This window comes from Bufo gargarizans, chromosome 2 (genome assembly GCF_014858855.1).
Source record: "Bufo gargarizans isolate SCDJY-AF-19 chromosome 2, ASM1485885v1, whole genome shotgun sequence".
NCBI classification, from domain to species: Eukaryota; Metazoa; Chordata; class Amphibia; order Anura; family Bufonidae; genus Bufo; species Bufo gargarizans.
The window spans coordinates 469,810,157-469,831,757 of NC_058081.1; the positions used below are offsets into that span (position 1 = coordinate 469,810,157).

Genomic DNA, 21,601 nt, shown 5'->3' on the forward strand with positions numbered 1-21,601 from the left:
ATCAAATGCGGTCATCGGGAGCAGGCAGTTCCGAGAACAGCCGCAGGGGCCTTCAGACCGTCTCGCGGCACAGGCACAGGTAAGGGCTTACCTGTGCATCGCCGGATGGGTGAGTCAAGATGGCAGCCCGCATGTGTTCGCTGGCGAACAATGCAAACTGACCATCACTGTCAGTCAGCAAGGTATTGTGTTCATTTATGGTTGAGACAGATTTTGCTGCTGTGAGAGAGAACTTTCGCACCATTCCATACTTGGTATGATGGTTTGGCCAGCTGTGTCTTAAATCTGTACCCCTCAGCCAGCAATTACAGAACCTAAACCAAAAACCACAATTGCATGCCTAAGGTTCAGAAGACTTTAATGAACAGAGAGAAGGAGTGCCAAAACCCCCATTTTTGCTGCTATCCATACATTGCTATTGGGAAAAACTGCACTGTGATTTGCTTGAAAATGTGCCTTTATACTGTTGAATATACTACTACACCTGTTCCGCACATTAGTAAAGGGAGATCTATTTATTTGCACCAACTAGCCTGGTCACTTCCTCCATCACCATCTGCCACCCATTGCTCCTGTCTTGCACCCTGCCAAAACACTTAATACTAATGGCACCCCAACTACCGCCAGACAGGAGCCCCAACACAAGGATGTGCCCATGCTGAGAGACCGTGACGTGGTGCATGATGGGCTCCGATGTGTTCCTGACAGGAATATATTGGCAAAAGTCTCAGCTTTTAATATCTGCTTGTATGACTAGCTAGTATAGTCAGTGGCATATCCGTCTGGTGCATTTTTTCTGTGATTTATATAATTATTTTTTCATCCGCACAATGCTCCGTTTTGTGTAGGATGCCTTTGTGGTGCATGTGGACCGCACCGGCATCCTCCATTGTATGCGTTTTTTGCTGGGGATGGTCGTTTGCTGCAGTCCACATGCGGTGGGACTGCTCCCCCAATGAGAAACATGCTACAGTGTTTGAGGTTTGAGCAGTTCCCCCATATTTGCCACTATATTTCTGTGATTTTGTTTCACAGGAAGTTTGGCAAAATATTGCCAAAAAAATGAAAAATTGCAATTTAACCATGATGTATGGATACTAACAGGAAACCAGACATGACAATAACTTATATCTCTTAAAAGATAGCACCCACTTACATCATCATTATCCAATTCTGTATAGTTCTGTGGGGGAAGGGGGTAGTATAAAGTGACAGGTAGTAGCTCTGATGAGGTGGTGGAGGTTCTGTGGGAGGCGGCTGGACACAAAGTGGCAAGCAGGGGCTCAGTGGGAATAGTAGAAAGCACAAAGGACACTATAGGGCAGCATGCTGGATGGCGGGGGCTCTATAGAAGGTGACAAGCAGGGAAGTGGGAGACGCAAGGTGATGGAGACTCAAGGGGGTGGGGGGCACAAGTTGGCAGATAGTGCCTCTATGGCAGGAGTGAGAGACACTAGGTTTGGCACATGATGATAGACATTGGCTTTGTGGGCAGCTCAAGGTGGCAGTCAGGGGTTCTGTGCGGATAGTGGGAGATGCTAGGTGACAGGACTGCTATATCCTATAATTAACATTTCATCCTTAGAGTAAGATGACATTTTATATACAATTTATAAAGTGTGTGGGTGTATATACAGTATATATCACATCTACTGTGTTATTGTATTCGGTATTCATTACAAAACTATAGGTTTCTCAGAGACATTTAGAAGGGTTCCCTATGGTTTTGTGGAGACTACGATCTGTATGACTCACTTGTCACACAAGTTACTTTTTATTTCCTTCCAGAAATACAGAACTGTGTCAGCAAAGCATTAGAGAAAAATAAAGTGATCACGTCTACAGGGCTGCAGACAAGAAATGAAACACTTCTGCATAAGACTTTTCTTGTTTTTCTTCCTCGCCAAAGGTAAGTCCTCACTATTTATATAATTTAGTAATGTAATATCTATCTATCTATCTATCTATCTATCTGTCTATCTAAAAATGCAAACAGGCAGCACTCTCAAGTAAATAGAAAATTATATTTATTCACCCATGTGGACGTGGAATATCTCATATCTATCTATCTATCTATCTATTAATGTCCATGTAAGATGGGTCCACCCTTGACTTCTCTTTGATTGTTAAGGTCTCTAATTTCTCAGGATACAACACATTACCTAAACTTCAGATCGAATTGCACTTTGGATGCTTCGTTCCACACTACTGATAACCTATTCTCTTGATATCTGTAAAGAATAAATCAAGGCAACTGGACGTACTGTAGATTTCTTGAAAACGTTTCACTCGTTCTTCCAATGAGCTTTCTCAATTCGGAGTGACTGTACAAGAATTATCTGGGAATAAATATGTAACTTAAAGGGGTTGTCCGGGTTCAGAGCTGAACCCGGACATACCCTTTTTTTCACCCCGGCAGCCCTCCTGAGCCTGGCATCGGAGCATCTCATGCTCCGATGCGCTCCCGTGCCCTGCGCTAGATCGCGCAGGGCACAGGCTCTTGTGTTTTCAATAACACACTACCGGGCGGTAACTTCCGCCCAGCAGTGTGTTCGGTGACGTCACCGGCTCTGAGGGGCGGGCTTTAGCTCTGCCCTAGCCGTTTTACTGGCTAGGGCAGAGCCAAATCCCGCCCATCAGTGCGGGTGACGTCACCGGGCTGCCTGTCAGCCCCATAGAGAGCCCCGGTACGTCACCGGAACTCAGAAAAATGCCTTTGCCCTGCGCGATTTAGCGCAGGGCAAAGGAGAGCATCGGAGCATGAACTGCTCCGATGCTCATGTCAGGGGGGCTGCCGGGGTGAAAATGGAGGGATGTCCTAGGTTCAGCTCTGAACCTGGACAACCCCTTTAATCAACATCTGGTAATTATACCCAACATGGGGTCAGAGGTCATTATACCCAGCATGGGGTCAAAGGTGTTGATTCCATTATCCTAATTGGAGTCAGTAGGTGATAATGACCTCCCAGAAAAAGGTGTCAAGACAGCAGAACAACAAACTGGCATTTCTGGACTGTCTTATAACAGTGGAAGAGGGAAGGAAGCTGGGAATAGAGGTCTATCAAAAACCAACACACACAGACCAGTACCTGCTAATTGATTCCTACCATCCTCTAGACCACAAACTGGGAGTCATCCAGACTCTACATCACCGGGCAGAGAAAATCCCAACCAGCACAGAGGCCAAGGTGAAGGAATTCAAACACCTCAGAGGGGCACTTAAAACTTGTGGGTATCCAGATTGGGCCTTTGTCAAAACAGAAGGAAGGAGAAGAAAGAGCACCAAGACTACCAGTGAGGGCGAGAAGCATGACAGACGCTAGAATATGGTTATCCCATATGTATTTGAATTTGAATAGAAAGCTGAGTCCCTGGACCAGAAACTGATAGGTCCATGACTCGGTGCTCCATTAGTCAGAACACTAGCACACAGGAATAGATCAGCTGAGCAATCATCCCACTGCTAGTCTCCTCCAGCACATGCCTGCTGTGGGGAGAAAGGGCATTGCATCTAGTTGCTAATGACGCTGTCACATCACCAGGGGGCGTGGCCTAGCAGCATGTCTCCTCCCTGGCAGTTGCGCTGAAGCTATAGATATCACTGCTGGAGCCCGGACAGGTAAGTTTGTGACAGATAGAGGTCTATCAAAAACCAACAACACACAGACCAGTACCTGCTATTTGATTCCCACCATCCTCTAGATCACAAACTGGGAGTCATCCAGACTCTACACCACCGGGCAGAGAAAATCCCCACCAGCACAGAGGCCAAGGTGAAGGAATTCAAACACCTCAGAGGGGCACTTAAAACTTGTGGGTATCCAGATTGGGCCTTTGTCAAAACAGAAGGAAGGAGAAGAAAGAGCACCAAGACTACCAGTGAGGGCGAGAAGCATGACAGACCCAAGAATATGGTTATCCCATATGTAGCTGGGGTGTCTGAGAAACTCAAAAGGATTTTTAATAAACATCACATCCCTGTCTGCTTTAAACCCAGCAACACACTGAGGCAACAACTGGTTCACCAAAAAGACCCAACGCCTAAACACAAGATGGACAACATTGTGTACGCATTCCAGTGCAATGAGGAATGCGCGGAACTGTATATCGGCGAAACAAAACAACAACTACATCAGCATATGGCTCAGCATAGAAGAGCCAACACCTCTGGTCAAGATTCAGCCGTGTACTTACATCTAAAAGAAACAGGTCACACCTTTGAAGACAGTCAAGTACGTGTTTTGGATAAGGAGGCCGATTGGTACAAACGAGGTGTGAAGGAGGCCATCTACGTAAAAATGGAGAAGCCAAGCTTGAATAGAGGCGGGGGGGGGGGGTTAGACATCTATTGTCTGCCACATACAATGCTGTCTTGACACCTTTTTCTGGGAAGTCTTTGTCACCTACTGACTCCAATTAGGATAATGGAATCAACACCTTTGACCCCATGCTAGGTATAATGACCTCTGACCCCATGCTGGGTATAATTACCAGATGTTGATTCAGTTATATATTTATTCCCAGAGAATTGTTGTACAATCACTCAGAATTGAGAAAGCTCGTTGGAAGAACGAGTGAAACGTTTTCAAGAAATCTACAGTAAGTCCAGTTGCCTTGATTTATTCTTTACAGATATACCATGACCTGGATAAATGAGAAACTTCACAGACATATTCTCTGGATAGGTTATCAGAATCTGATCAGTGGCGGTCCAACACCCAGGACCCCCGCCAATCAGCTGTTTCAGAAGGCAGTAGCGCTGCAGCCTTCTCGCTGCTTGCTCTAGGCCGAGTGACATCGATACCAGGCCCAGCAACTATACAATAAACAGCACTATGCTTGGTGATCACAGAGAAGGCTGCGGGGCTCACAGTCGTGCAAGTGCCTTCTCAAAAAGCCGATCGGTTGGGGTCCTGGGTGTTGAACCCCCACTGATCATATACTGATGACCTATCCAGAGGAAAACCCCATTTAGGCATTGACCAAGTGGTATACATTTTCTCAAGGACCTAGGGTGTAAGATATTCCAGTGTACATGTCAGCACAGTAGGCAGGGAAACACACATACACGGTGAGCCCTAACTTTCACCCAACCCGCTGTCTCTGCCTACTTGCAGAGCCAGCCCTAAGCTGCAAGTGCACAAATGGTCAACCGTCCCTATGCTGGTAAGTGCAGGGTGTCAAACCAAGCATTCACAGTAAAAACTGCAGGGACCTGTTCACACAACTGGAACCCAAATACAGACAAACACCCAGAGACAGGGCGTGCAGGAAAAGGTCAAAGCCCGGAGGTCAATACAGTACCAATTCACAGAGCAGAGAGAGAGATCTAAGTCAAGCCGTAGTCAAATCCAACAGCAACAATCCAAACTGCAAAATAGCAACTGGAGCACAGCAAGGAAAACCATTAACTGGCAAGGGTGTATTGCCAGCAGGAATTTGAATAGAAAGCCGAGTCCCTGGATCAGAACCTGATAGGTCCATGACTCGGTGCTCCATTAGTCAGAACACTAGCACACTGGAATAGATCAGCTGAGCAATCATCCCACTGCTAGTCTCCTCCAGCACATGCCCGCTGTGGGGAGAAAGGGCATTGCATCTAGTTGCTAATGATGCTGTCGCATCACCGGGGGGCGTGGCCTAGCAGCATGTCTCCCCCCTGTGCAGTTGTGCTGAAGCTATAGATCTTACTGCTGGAGCCCAGACAGGTAGGTTTGTGACAATACCCCCCCCCCCCCCCACACACACACACACACACACACACACTTTTAAGAGGGGCCACCGGACCCTCAGCATGGGGAGCAGGCTTTGATGGAAAGTTGTTATGGAACCTCCTAATCAAACAAGGAGCATGGATGTCCCAAGCAGGTACCTATGTTCTCTCCTCAGGACCATACCCTTTCCAATGGATTAAGTACTGGAGCGAACCTTGAACCTTCCGAGAGTCAAGGATTCTCTCTATCTCGTACTCAACCTCATCCAGTACCACCACTAAATCAGGAAGTTTAGGTGGAGGCAGGGTCAGACATTCCACCTGTGCAGCTGGTTTGACTCCACAGGGGCCCAATGCAGGAGGGGGCCCCTTCTTACCGGCAGCAGTGCGAGATGAGCGCTTCCATTGTGGAAGTGTTCATCTCTTTATATTCATCTGTATCGCCATCCTTAGGACGGTGATACAGATGGATTCTGCGGCGGGGCAGGGGAAAGGCGTCGCCCCTGAAAAAGGTGTCAAGACAGCAGAACAACAAACTGGCATTTCTGGACTGTCTTATAACAGTGGAAGAGGGAAGGAAGCTGGGAATAGAGGTCTATCAAAAACCAACACACACAGACCAGTACCTGCTAATTGATTCCTACCATCCTCTAGACCACAAACTGGGAGTCATCCAGACTCTACATCACCGGGCAGAGAAAATCCCAACCAGCACAGAGGCCAAGGTGAAGGAATTCAAACACCTCAGAGGGGCACTTAAAACTTGTGGGTATCCAGATTGGGCCTTTGTCAAAACAGAAGGAAGGAGAAGAAAGAGCACCAAGACTACCAGTGAGGGCGAGAAGCATGACAGACGCTAGAATATGGTTATCCCATATGTATTTGAATTTGAATAGAAAGCTGAGTCCCTGGACCAGAAACTGATAGGTCCATGACTCGGTGCTCCATTAGTCAGAACACTAGCACACAGGAATAGATCAGCTGAGCAATCATCCCACTGCTAGTCTCCTCCAGCACATGCCTGCTGTGGGGAGAAAGGGCATTGCATCTAGTTGCTAATGACGCTGTCACATCACCAGGGGGCGTGGCCTAGCAGCATGTCTCCTCCCTGGCAGTTGCGCTGAAGCTATAGATATCACTGCTGGAGCCCGGACAGGTAAGTTTGTGACAGATAGAGGTCTATCAAAAACCAACAACACACAGACCAGTACCTGCTATTTGATTCCCACCATCCTCTAGATCACAAACTGGGAGTCATCCAGACTCTACACCACCGGGCAGAGAAAATCCCCACCAGCACAGAGGCCAAGGTGAAGGAATTCAAACACCTCAGAGGGGCACTTAAAACTTGTGGGTATCCAGATTGGGCCTTTGTCAAAACAGAAGGAAGGAGAAGAAAGAGCACCAAGACTACCAGTGAGGGCGAGAAGCATGACAGACCCAAGAATATGGTTATCCCATATGTAGCTGGGGTGTCTGAGAAACTCAAAAGGATTTTTAATAAACATCACATCCCTGTCTGCTTTAAACCCAGCAACACACTGAGGCAACAACTGGTTCACCAAAAAGACCCAACGCCTAAACACAAGATGGACAACATTGTGTACGCATTCCAGTGCAATGAGGAATGCGCGGAACTGTATATCGGCGAAACAAAACAACAACTACATCAGCATATGGCTCAGCATAGAAGAGCCAACACCTCTGGTCAAGATTCAGCCGTGTACTTACATCTAAAAGAAACAGGTCACACCTTTGAAGACAGTCAAGTACGTGTTTTGGATAAGGAGGCCGATTGGTACAAACGAGGTGTGAAGGAGGCCATCTACGTAAAAATGGAGAAGCCAAGCTTGAATAGAGGCGGGGGGGGGGGGGTTAGACATCTATTGTCTGCCACATACAATGCTGTCTTGACACCTTTTTCTGGGAAGTCTTTGTCACCTACTGACTCCAATTAGGATAATGGAATCAACACCTTTGACCCCATGCTAGGTATAATGACCTCTGACCCCATGCTGGGTATAATTACCAGATGTTGATTCAGTTATATATTTATTCCCAGAGAATTGTTGTACAATCACTCAGAATTGAGAAAGCTCGTTGGAAGAACGAGTGAAACGTTTTCAAGAAATCTACAGTAAGTCCAGTTGCCTTGATTTATTCTTTACAGATATACCATGACCTGGATAAATGAGAAACTTCACAGACATATTCTCTGGATAGGTTATCAGAATCTGATCAGTGGCGGTCCAACACCCAGGACCCCCGCCAATCAGCTGTTTCAGAAGGCAGTAGCGCTGCAGCCTTCTCGCTGCTTGCTCTAGGCCGAGTGACATCGATACCAGGCCCAGCAACTATACAATAAACAGCACTATGCTTGGTGATCACAGAGAAGGCTGCGGGGCTCACAGTCGTGCAAGTGCCTTCTCAAAAAGCCGATCGGTTGGGGTCCTGGGTGTTGAACCCCCACTGATCATATACTGATGACCTATCCAGAGGAAAACCCCATTTAGGCATTGACCAAGTGGTATACATTTTCTCAAGGACCTAGGGTGTAAGATATTCCAGTGTACATGTCAGCACAGTAGGCAGGGAAACACACATACACGGTGAGCCCTAACTTTCACCCAACCCGCTGTCTCTGCCTACTTGCAGAGCCAGCCCTAAGCTGCAAGTGCACAAATGGTCAACCGTCCCTATGCTGGTAAGTGCAGGGTGTCAAACCAAGCATTCACAGTAAAAACTGCAGGGACCTGTTCACACAACTGGAACCCAAATACAGACAAACACCCAGAGACAGGGCGTGCAGGAAAAGGTCAAAGCCCGGAGGTCAATACAGTACCAATTCACAGAGCAGAGAGAGAGATCTAAGTCAAGCCGTAGTCAAATCCAACAGCAACAATCCAAACTGCAAAATAGCAACTGGAGCACAGCAAGGAAAACCATTAACTGGCAAGGGTGTATTGCCAGCAGGAATTTGAATAGAAAGCCGAGTCCCTGGATCAGAACCTGATAGGTCCATGACTCGGTGCTCCATTAGTCAGAACACTAGCACACTGGAATAGATCAGCTGAGCAATCATCCCACTGCTAGTCTCCTCCAGCACATGCCCGCTGTGGGGAGAAAGGGCATTGCATCTAGTTGCTAATGATGCTGTCGCATCACCGGGGGGCGTGGCCTAGCAGCATGTCTCCCCCCTGTGCAGTTGTGCTGAAGCTATAGATCTTACTGCTGGAGCCCAGACAGGTAGGTTTGTGACAATACCCCCCCCCCCCCCACACACACACACACACACACACACTTTTAAGAGGGGCCACCGGACCCTCAGCATGGGGAGCAGGCTTTGATGGAAAGTTGTTATGGAACCTCCTAATCAAACAAGGAGCATGGATGTCCCAAGCAGGTACCTATGTTCTCTCCTCAGGACCATACCCTTTCCAATGGATTAAGTACTGGAGCGAACCTTGAACCTTCCGAGAGTCAAGGATTCTCTCTATCTCGTACTCAACCTCATCCAGTACCACCACTAAATCAGGAAGTTTAGGTGGAGGCAGGGTCAGACATTCCACCTGTGCAGCTGGTTTGACTCCACAGGGGCCCAATGCAGGAGGGGGCCCCTTCTTACCGGCAGCAGTGCGAGATGAGCGCTTCCATTGTGGAAGTGTTCATCTCTTTATATTCATCTGTATCGCCATCCTTAGGACGGTGATACAGATGGATTCTGCGGCGGGGCAGGGGAAAGGCGTCGCCCATCCCCAGTCCTCTCATAGGCTGCAGGCCTAGCGCCTGTAGCCTATCAGAGGCCGGCGCAGGCAGCCGTACAGCGCGGGACACAGGCCAGAAGATGCCTGCTTCGCATCGCTGAAAGCGGCAAGGAGGTAAGTATATGTGTTTAGTTTTTTTTATTTACACTTTGCTAGGGGCCCTATCTGGCACTCATGGGAGTATCTACTGGGAGCCCTATCTTATGGCACACATGGGGGGCACTAAGGAGGGGGAGGAGCACTAGGGGGGGCCCTATCTTAGTTACTGGCACACATGGGGGGCACTATGGAGAAGAGGGGAGAGGAGCACTATTGGGCATCTTCTGGGGATCTATCTTATATACTGGCAGACATGGGGGGCACTATGGAGGGGGAGGAGCACTATGGAGGCAGTATCCTTATATACTAGCGCACATGAGGGGCACTATGGAGAAGGGGAGCACTATGGGGCATCTACTGGTGACCTTATCTTATATACTGGAACACATGGGGATCACTATGGAGAATAGGGGAATAGGAGCACTATTGGGGTCATTATATAGGTGGATTATACTGGCACACATTATGGGGGCATTTTATATTGGAACATTGTCAGGCACCATGGACACAAGGGGAGGCGCACTTTTGGTGCACAATATAGGAGTATTTTATACTGGCGCAAATTATAGGGCACTATGGGGACCTTGGCTTTGGGCACACAGTAGCATTGGCACACATTATGAGGGTACTATGGGGACATTGGCTGTACAGGGGGCACTAAGAGGAGGTATTTTTGTTATACTGCCACTCAACAGGGCATTTTTATGTACTTGCGCACATTCTAAGGGGGCATTTTTCTACTGTTACACATTATAAAGAGAATTATTATTTACCGGGGGCATTATGGTGGGCTTTAGTACAGCTGAGGGACTATGAGGAACTTGAATACTAGAATGAGCACTATGGGAGCATTGTTACTGCTGGGACACAGTGGGGACATTATTACTGTAGGAGCACTATTACTACTAGGTGTTGTCTGGTAAATAATTATTTCTATTGGTGGGAGCACTGTTACTTTGGTGAGCACCGTGGCACGGTATCAGCTTAGCACTATTATTTTCTGGGTGCAGTCATTTTTTAGCACACTGTGTGCCAATAATTATTGAAGGGGAACTATCTGTGTGTAACTAGTATACGGAGCACAGCAGGCACAATATTAGAGGGGTGTTGATTAGGTGGGAGGATGGTGGAAAACTAGGAAACTAAGATGTCTGTCTGTCTGTCTGTCAAACCCTGCAGAGAGAAGAGATGGCTGAAAAGAATCATCATGGCGGTGTGGTCTAAAAGGAGAAGATGAGGACAGAGAACATCTACATCAAAGAAGACGTCACTGGGTGTAAGAGGTATGTGGACCTGTATTAGGCTACCTTCACATCTGAGTTAGTGATTCTTCCAGCACAGTACAGCCTGCCGGAATGCTCCAGCACTGCTGAATGCAGACAGAATGCCCGCCGGCCCCATTAACTATAATGGGGTCCGGCAGAGATCCGGCCACAATGTGGCAAAAATGCTGAGAATCAGCGGGACACAAACCACTGCATGCCCGAGTTTGTGTTCAGCCAATTCCTTGCATTCTTTGCCGGATCAGGTGGCCGGAGCGTAGTGGCCTTACCCTTTATGTTCTGTATTGCTATAAGTAATGTTAAGATGAAATAGGTTATGTTGAGAATTTGGCTTGGGGGGGCAGGCACATTCTTTGCACAGGGGCCCTAAGCTGTCGGTGTCCTCCCCTGGGTGGAGGAATAGATCAGCTAAACAATCAGAGAAAGACCATTGCATCCAATTGCTAATGACGCTGTCGCACCAGGGGGCATGGCTTAGCATGTCTTTAAGGAAATTAATTTGTTTTTAATGTGCTGCATGGGTAAATCTCAACCTAGAGGAGGGAAGAGAAAGAGGACAGGAGTGATAGTAACAAGAATGGTGGTGGTAATACTCACTCTATCACATGAGGTACCATTAATTTGGTGTCAACACAAAATGAAGAAAATAAATAATGAACTCATGAGGTACATGAAGATGTCTGGCGTTCAGAAAATAACTATGGTAATTTCTGTGATCCTGAAATTATGTTTAGGGCCCCATTTACACGGGAGCTTTTCCCGGCATTTTTCAGCGCAGATACTGCATCAAAGGGTCAGTGGCAGCAGTGTTGGCTCTGTTTCCCACTGTCTTCAATTAGAGGCCATGTTGCTTATAGTGATGAGCGGCAGGGGCAATATTCGAATTTGCGATATTGCGCGAATATTTGGGCGAATATTCACCATATATTCGAGAATTCGCGAATTCATGATCTCCAGGCATTATTTTCTTGATTGCAAAAATTTTCGCATAAAAATTCGCATGAACTGGTATTTTCCCCAAAATCGAATATTCGCAATTCCGAATATATTTTGCGATATTCGAAATATTCGTGAATTCTCGAAGTGCTGATATTCGCGATTAAAATTCGCAATTCAAATATTCGTGAGCAACACTAGTTGCTTATAGTCATGACTATGCAACACGCCAGACCTGCAGGGTATAGCGAAGTGAGGTCACGGTTATGGGCAATCGAGGGTTACTCACTGTATTGGAGAACCCTGGGCAGGCGCGTGGCAGTGAAGGAGAGGTAGACACGGTTCCTCTGGGGCACACTCTGTATGGAGGGACCAGGCCTGATGGTGGATGAGGTGCCCTGGATGTTACAGGTATTTTGAGTGCCTGGGGCAAGGTCCCTTTTGGATTCGTGACGCCAGTGCCTTTGGACGGTGGCACACCGGTTGGTAGTTGGAATGATGGAGGTACACAAGTAGAACAGTGAACCAAACGTAATTTTACTGAACAATCCAACTTTGTACAGCAGGTGGTAACACAGTCTTTCAATCACAGTTCCACAAGTAGGCTTATTTCCAAAATGGCAGGTATTACTTATGCAAGATACGCAGAGGGTAAATTCACAAGCACTCAGCAGCAGGTTGTACCTTTCCTCAGAATCAATGTACACTGTCCTTTCTAGAACTCCTGTTCTGGCTTTATATCCCAAGGCCCGGATGCCTAAAGGGTGGCTTAAATCCTTGGTAATTATATCTTCCTCAGGTATTAGATTCTTGCTGCACTTTCTACTGCATCTGCCCATCAGGGTTACTTATCTTTCCCTGGGCTGTCCTTTCTTATTAGGTGGATGACTGTGGGTTTCTCCCAGGAGGTTGGGTCCTGCAACTGGGGTGCCTCTACTGAGCTAATCCTAGCCTCAGGAGCTTCAGGTGGACGAAGTGACTCCTCTAGTCCCCTGGAATGAACTAACTCTTCCCTGTGGGCCTTCCTATATATAACTAGGGCTCTCCAGCTCCCCCTAACGTCCGGGAGGCTAAACTACACCCTGACAGGCCTGACACCCAGATAATACAGGGAAAACAAACACATGACATTTAATGCAATGAAACACATTAACCTGTGCAGTGCCCACCTTTACCTAGTGGGACACTACAACTACACCATGAAAAGACATGTCCTTTCTTGGCACAATGTCTAGACAGATGCCACTGGAACCCATGGCTGTGTCTACTTGTGGTTTTCCTCTTTTAAGGTAGGATTAGCTGCAAGTAGGTCTGCGGCATTCAGATTGAAAAGCTGCCTCAGTTTCTACCGTGGAATATGTGGCGTATTTTTTTGCCTTTACAAGCCCTTATGCTACTGTAAAAAGCTTCCACATTGAGTGAAGTTATCCTTTGCATTTTTAAGATATGAAGGAAGTGTGGAAACAAAAGGCAGAAGAATTTTGCCAATATATATATGCTGGCACCCTGGCTCAAATTGTCATTTCCAGACACATTTTTCCTCGTATCAGTGTAATCTGCTTAGGCACCTTGAGCAGTGCGTAAAATGTTTCCAGGTGTAACAGCGGCTGCTGTGCGCCGCTGTTCCCCTGTTTACCGCCGCGGTCCCGGGTGCCATGTTCAGCAGTGATCTGCGCCCAGTGCTTCCCATTCACCGCTGCAGTCCTGGGCTCTGTCTGTGTAGGTACTGTTGTTCTGGGATCCGCTCCAGCCCTGGCCACAGCATGCTTGCTGCTTGTTTCCTGCAGCACTTGCTTAAAGGCCGACGCATGTCACCTCCTGGGCTTTATGGGTTAGGTCATGTGACCTCGCTGACCAATCCTAGCCCTCCTGCACATATATAAGTGGCTCGGCCCCCTTCCCAGATGCCTCTGTGTCAAGGTCCTTGTGTCCTGCTAAAGTTCCTGATTTCCGCTTGTGTTCCTGTGTTCCTGACTCGTACCTGCATTCCTGGACTCTGCTACCTGTTAGATCCCTTCCTGCTTGTCTTGACTATTCTGTTGCCGACCCGGATTGCCTGACCTGTACCTGTGCCGTCCGCCATGAACTTTTGCCTGTCTGACTATGCCTCTGTCTCATCCTTTGGTCCTGCACCTCTGGTACATTTCTCAGGTACCTCCTGGTCCGCCTGGACCAGCTGCCTCGTGTGCCTATCCTCCTCAAGAGGTAGCGACCTGGTGTTCCTCTCGGGAAAGTCTATCACCACCATCAGGGGTACTGTGAATATCAAGGGGTTCACTTAGACAATGCCCTTAGAGGAGGTAGGACACGTGGCACAGTGGATTCACACCCTCTGGTTTGTGATGCCAGGATTGGAAACAGATTGTATGTGAATTTTAATTCCTCTTCTTATAATAGTTTGTACTCCTTAGTCCTTAGCCATCCTCAGCAGCTCATGACATTCCTTCGGATTTCTATCAAGGAAAATATACCTGTAGGTCCAGGGTTGGCCTTATGTTACATAGCACCCTGTATGAGAAGACCTTTCGGCGCTGGCTATTTTTGGAAGTGTAACACCCCAGAGTTGTGTTACTACACGCCTCTACCCCGCTACTATCTCTTAAGAGCTTTATACTGTCATCAGATGTGATTTTGCTCATGTCCTCCACAAATGTGCATAAAACTATGTTAAATGCGATTGTTCATGTAATTTGCCTGGTTACCAGTAGGTGGCAGCAACTCATTGGCAAGTACAGTTTAGTATATCTGAGCTAGAATGGATTATTCCAGCTTAGCTCCCCCTCTGTGAGAGAAGTGGGCAGTTCCTACATCCTGCAGCATAGGTGGAGAAGATAGTTAGAGGCAATGTGCCAGCTACCCCTGTTGGGGAAGGCTGTGTGATAGTGTCCAGGAGACCCCCTGCATAGGGAAGACAGCAAGGACCTAGTCTCAGCTGAGACTTGGCCATATACCCAGTCTAAGCTCAGCTGGATGAGAAAAGCAGAAAACTACAGACAACCTCCAGGGTTCCAGGAAGAAAGCATCCCCTGAGAATCCATCTGTGAGATAAGTCCAGAGACCTAGGAGAAGCCAATTCCTCCTCAGCTAGTCTGTCCCCACCAAGCAGAAGTTACCAGATAAGTGCAGAAGCTAGCCCTGCCATAGTTACAGAGCTACCAAGGAGCCAGGAGTCCGGCCGTACACAGGTAGGAGACACCGTGACACAATTATCACTACCCTTCAGTGACATTATAGGCCATTACACCACTCTGGCATTCCTAATCTGGGACGTGCATTATAACACCTTGGAAGGGCCCTGGGATAGTACCCTGCGCACGTTGCAATTGGCGTCACGACAAATACAGAACATTAACAACCCGTATCCTGGCCATTGCAGAAGTCCCACTGCAGTGAATGGAGAGGGTGCTGTGCATTTGCAGTAGAAGTGGTGTAATATCAATCTCATTACATAAATGCAGTACAAGAACCTAGCATGGGACATATGTTGAGCACCAGAACTAAGCTCATCACATATATACAGCACCAGAACCAAATCTATTACATAAATACAACCCCAGAAACAAGCTTATTACATATATACAGCACAGGAACCAAGCTCATTACATATATACAGCACCTGAACCAAGATCAGTGTATAAATACAGCACCAGTTCAAACACAGCTCTGTACAGATACCATTTGCATAGTCAGGTTACCCTTTGCCATATACGTTTCTACAGTGTCAAAGTACAACTCCCAGTATGGCCTGAAGAGTTGTAAAGGTATGCCTGGAGTTGTATCACAAATGAGAATGCTACCACCCATCATTTCTTTGTAGACCAAACAAGAGTGAATAACACTAATCAGAAACAGTGGCTATAACATGAATCCAACACAGTCAGTGTGCTTCTTCACAGTGCCTCCAAACTGTGCCTCTTCTTTGTGCCCCCACAGTGTGCCTCTTCCTCTTCTCTCTAGCCCCATGCCGTGTCTCTTCACTGTGCCCTAATACTGTTCCTCTTCTCTGTTCCCCAATATTGTGCCTCTTCTCTGTGTCCCCATAGTGTGCCTCTTCTCTGTGCCCCCATACTGCGCCTTTTCTCTGTGTTCCCATAGTGTGCCTCTTCTCTGTGCCCCCATACTGTGCCTCTTCTCTGTGTCCCCATAGTGTGCCTCTCTGTGCCCCCATACTGTGCCTCTTCTCTGTGTCCCCATAGTGTGCCTCTCTGTGCCCCCATACTGTGCCCCTTCTCTGTGTCTCCATAGTGTGCCTCTTCTCTGTGCCCCCATACTGTGCCTCTTCTCTGTGTCCCCATAGTGTGCCTCTTCTGTGTCCCCATACTGTGCCTCTTCTCTGTGCCACCATACTGTGCTTCTTCTCTGTGCCCCCATACTGTGCCTCTTCTCTGTGTCCCCATAGTGTGCCTCTTCTGTGCCCCAACAGTGTGCCTCTTCTCTGTGCCCCCATAGTGTGCCTCTTCTCTGTGTCCCCATAGTGTGCCTCTTCTCTGTGTTCCCATAGTGTGGCTCTTCTCTGTGCCCCAACAGTGTGCCTCTTCTCTGTGCCCCCATAGTGTGCCTCTTCTCTGTGTCCCCATAGTGTGCCTCTTCTCTGTGCCCCATACTGTGCCCCTTCTCTGTGTACCCATACTGTGCCTCCTCTCTGTGCCCCCATACTGTGCCTCTTCTCTGTGTCCCCATAGTGTGCCTCTTCTCTGTGCTCCCGTACAGTGCCCCTTCTCTGTGTACCCATACTGTGCCTCCTCTCTGTGCCCCATACTGTGCCTCTTCTCTGTGTCCCCATACTGTGCCTCCTCTCTGTGCCCCCATACTGTGCCTCTTCTCTGTGTCCCCATAGTGTGCCTCTTCTCTGTGCCCCCCGTACAGTGCTTCTTCTGTGCCCCCATACAGTGTTTCTTCTCTGTAACAACATACTGTGCCCCCATACTGTGCCTCTTCTCTGTGCCCCCATAGTGTGCCTCTTCTCTGTGTCCCCATAGTGTGCCTCTTCTCTGTGCCCCCATACAGTGTTTCTTCTCTGTAACAACATACTGTGCCCCTTCTCTGTGACCATATTCTCTATTTTCTTCTGAAAAGCAAGTTAGAGATGGAAGGTGGAAGTAGAATAACACAGTTAGTATATGGGTAAGGTAAACCATTTAAATGGATTAATTTCATTAAACAACCCCTTTTATCCTAATTTAGGCCTTCATTATATGTTCTTGTATAATCTCTATTTGCAGGACTGGTGGTGCCAGCAGAATGTGTGACTGGATCACTGAATGGAATAGTCATGTTACCTTGTACATATTCTGCCCAGAAAACCACAATGTGCTGGGGACTGGGTCGCTGCCCAACGTATGGCTGTAATAGTGAGATTATCAAGACTGATGGCGAAAAAGTGACCTGGAGTAAATCTAACAAATACCAGTTACTGGGACACATAGCTAAGGGGAATGTGTCCCTGACCATCACTGGGGCCACTAAAGAAGATGAAGGAACTTACTGCTGCCGCGTGGCGATCCATGGACCTTTTAATGATCTGAAAATAGAGAGAATATTAAAGATACAGGAGGGTAAGGAGAGCTTTACATTTGAATGTTAAAATATCTTTTTCTCTTTAAAAGGGGTTTCCTAATCCCAGGCAACCCCTTTAAGAGACCCTTTAAACAGATGATTTTGCCTGGGAATTTTCCATGACCTGATTGCTTCCCTGCAGCAACTATTACAGGAGAAATGTAGTGTTACATGGTGCTCATTCAACGTCTTTCTGCTCTGGTTAGTAGAGGTAGGTAGGTAGTGTTCCCCTTTTAATGATGTCCACACATTTCTTAAGGCAATAGACACAAATTTTCGTCATGGGGCAATCCCTTTAAAGGGGTTATCCAAGCCCTACAATGCCCCCCAAAATGCCCAGGCCCCTCTTATTGGTTAAACTGACCCCACTGCCTGGCACCCGTGTCATTCCTGATGCCGGCACGGCTGCCGCTGCATCTCCCCATCGGTGGAAAGGCATCGACCTGTGTGCGACAAACGGGTATCAGATTGGCTCCAATGCCCTCCATCCCTGCCATCAGTAGTGGCATCTACAGTACATATGGAAAAATAAATTAACTAGTAGAGTGCCATCCTCTTCCTGTTGCCCTAGGCCCCTAAATGCATTATTGTAAATTGGACAGCTACGTCTCCCGTCTGCTCATCAGTGCTACAGTATGAGGAGGAGTGATCACTAATGCCATCGCTCTTCCCCATACAGACTCGTTGTTTGCTGGCAGCAGAGGCCGTGTACACTGCACAATCTGCTGCTGGCATGAGATGATTTAGGGCACATGCCCACGTTCAGGATTAATGTGCGGAGAATCCGCACGTGTTCACAGGCAAATCCGTGCGGTCAATCCGCATCAATTGGTGCAGATTTGCATGCAGATTTTACTTAAGTGAATAGATAAAATCCAGTTAGGAAAAATAAAATAAATTGACAGGCTACGGATGTTAAAATCCGTACCGCAGGTCAAAATCCGAGCGGAAAAATTCTGCATCGTGTGCATTGAGAATTTTAAATTGTCATAGATTACAATGTACATGACCTACAGCGCATGGAAATCTGCGCGGAAAATCCGCACGCAATCCTCATCGTGTGCATGTAGCGTTAGGTGTCTTCATGAATTATGCGATTACCTGATGAACTAGTGTTTCGCTTATTCATCAAGTAATCGGCGGCACCTTTACACAGCCAGATAATCACTAACGAGCATTCCTATGAACACTCATTAGCGATTATCTGGCGTATTCTCAGCCAGTGTAAAGGGCCCGTTAGCTATAATTTTTTTCTGCCAATTACATCCAGATAGTGACACATGGGGGAGATTTATCAAAACTGCCATAAAGGAAAATGGCTTAGCTGCCTAAAGCAACCAATCAGATTCCACAGATTTTCCAAAGGAGTGCTGAAAAAATGAAAGGTGGAATCTGATTGGTTGCTATGGGCAACTTTCCTTTACACCACATTTTACACCTTTTTTAAATCTGTTTTTAGTTTGTGACTTTAGATTTTATTATTCTATTTTGTAAGTGAGATTATGGGGGCTTTCATTATGCCTGAGCAATTTTTGTGAGCATTTGAGAAATGCTTTACAGTAGCCACATGGGCCATAGACACAATAGTCTGGAGGGGAGTAACAGATATGCTCTGTAACCTGGTTACAGGGAGGGAGTATATACATTGTGACCATCACCTATTGGATGGTGGATTCAGTGCTATAGGTGTTCTCTGTCATTGTAATTCTGCCTGTGATGATAATCAGATGACTGCTGAAAAGTAATCTGCACACAGGGGCGGAGTTGCCATAGACCCTAAAGGGAAATTTCCTGGTGGGCTAATGCCCAGGGAGTCAACCAACAAGCTCTCCTCATGGCCGCCAACCAGGTACATAATGATCTCATGCTCTCAGTAGTAATTAACGTCAGGTACGTATGCATTTGGCCAGCAGCAGTAGGTCCCCTCCTAAATTACTCTATATGGCCGTCCTCAGGGGTGGCAGTATTTTGTGCTGCACTTTGGTATTTAGTTCTGCTAGGGGGGTATTTTGTGCTGCACTATGATATTGCTGGTCCCATCTACTTATGTTGTCCTCCCCTACTGTTAATTGAACCCCCTATAGGGACCTATTTTACATTTTTTACACTTTAAGCTCCCAGTCCATCACTGTCTGTACAGATCAGGAACTCTTAGCTAATTAATAATCTTAGTGGTCAGTTGAAAAAAAAAAAAAAAAAATCTTCAGAAATGTTTAAAATAATATGATTAACATAAAAGGTGATTTTCCAATGACACATTCCCTTGAAGTTGGCCATACATTTCTGGCAGCTATTTCTCCTAAGTCCGCCCCCCCCCCCCCCTACCACCACCACCACCACCACCACATATACTTGCATTTTAAACAAAGCATGCATGTGTTTTTTTATAAGGAGACTGCAGTAAGTTGTTGCCAGGCTCTTCTAGCAGGGGCTGAGAACAAAACGATCTGGCATGTTGACACTCATAGACATTAGATGGCTGAACAGTCCCACCAAAACCATGGAGTTCGGCTGACGGTATAGTTAGTTTTAGACTGCAGCAACGTGTCTTCACAGAAGGAGGGAGAGCCCTGATAACAGAGCATACACCATCAATACTTGTAGGAAAAATGCTCATTTGGCCAATAGCCATCTTTCCTGACACCCCATACACATACAAGCTCGGTTCAGCCAAGCATCCATGTGTTTTACTGGGAAGAGCAGAAAGGGGTTGTGCCAAGTTTTTTATTTATTCACTATCCACAGGATTGGGGATAACTAGCTGATTGCTGGGGTTCTGACTGCTGGGACCACCACCGCACAATCATTTTGATGGAGCATCAGATTGTGCATGCCGCTCTATGGGAATGCCAGAGACAGCTGAGCGCTCTACTCGGCAATCTCCGCAGGTTGAATATTTACCTTTTATCAAAGATTCATGGTCTATAAAGAGTAAAGGTCATCAATGCTATAATCCCAGAGAACCCTTTTGTTACCATTGAACTTCACATATTTTACACATTTTTTATTCTTCTTATTTTAGCAGCTCCGAGTCATCCTGAACCCCCCGACCAGCCACGTCTCACTACTCACCGTAAGTCAGTGATGCTAAGATGGGTTAGACCATACTAACTGGTAATTGGCAACATCCAGATTACTTATAAGGTGGAAGTCAGTACCAGGCAAAATTGAACGTGGGGCCCCAAATCCTGAAATATTGGACCAGAAGTCTGACAGGGCTTTGTAGGCACGGACAGCGGTTTGCAGAATGCCCCATTATATCTCTATAGCCTTTCCACTGTACACTGCTGATCCTGCAGCCTCTTGGGTTATGTTCACATAGAGTATTTTCTGTGCTTATCCCCTTAAGGATTCAGCCCTATTTGACCTTAAGAATTTGGCCATTTTTTGCAAATCTGACCAGTGTCACTTTAAGTGCTGATAACTTTAAAACGCTTTGACTTATCCAGGCCATTCTGAGATTGTTTTTTCGTCACATATTGTACTTCATGACACTGGTAAAATGAAGTAAAAAAAAAATATTTTTTTTGCATAAAAAATACCTAATTTACCAAAAATTTGGAAAAATTTGCAAATTTCAAAGTTTCAATTTCTCTACTTCTGTAATACATAGTAATACCCCCCAAAATTGTGATGACTTTACATTCCCCATATGTCTACTTCATGTTTGAATTATTTTGGGAATGATATTTTATTTTTTGGGGATGTTACAAGGCTTAGAAGTTTAGGTTTCAGAAATTTACAAAAACCCAATTTTTAGGGACCCCTACAGGTCTGAAGTCACTTTGCGAGGCTTACATAATAGAAACCACCCAAAAATGACCTCATTCAGATCATCCCCTTTCTTCATTTTACAAATAACAAAAAAAACAACAACATTGGTATCACAGCATCCAAAAATGCCTGAACTATCAAAATATAAAATTATTTATCCCATATGGCGAACAACGATACAGAAAAACAATGTGAATAAAAACATATATGCCCCAAAATGGTAAAACTACAGTTCATTTGCAAAAAAGAGTACTTCAGAATGTGACGAATTGACAATGCAAAACATTTTTTTTTTTAAGTGCAATAAAACATAGCAAAAACTATATAAATGTATAAAGATACCATAAAGATACCAGATCTTTTTTACTGCCCAGTGAATGCTGTAAATGCAAAACCTGTAAAAAGAATGGTGGAATTGTGTTTTTTCCAATCCTAACCCATTATTAATTTTCCAGATTCCCAATAAATTGTGTGAA

The 21,601-nt window shown here is 46.3% G+C and overlaps 1 protein-coding gene across 6 annotated transcripts in view; it reads left to right on the plus strand.

The window, feature by feature from the left end:
* The first annotated feature begins 1,788 nt into the window (after nt 1-1,788).
* LOC122928327 (hepatitis A virus cellular receptor 1 homolog) overlaps nt 1,789-21,601 on the plus strand; it is a 37,677-nt gene continuing 17,864 nt past the window's right edge. For 3 of the 6 annotated variants that reach the window (XM_044281063.1, XM_044281064.1, XM_044281068.1), the window contains exons 1-3: nt 1,789-1,909; nt 17,018-17,350; nt 20,374-20,424. In XM_044281063.1, coding sequence (XP_044136998.1) covers nt 1,861-1,909; nt 17,018-17,350; nt 20,374-20,424 — 433 coding nt within the window. In that variant the 5' untranslated portion in view covers nt 1,789-1,860. Of the gene's footprint in view, nt 1,910-4,550; nt 4,600-10,797; nt 10,860-16,900; nt 16,920-17,017; nt 17,351-20,373; nt 20,425-21,601 lie in introns of those variants that run through there. The other 3 variants (XM_044281067.1, XM_044281066.1, XM_044281065.1) reach the window with 3 other exon arrangements.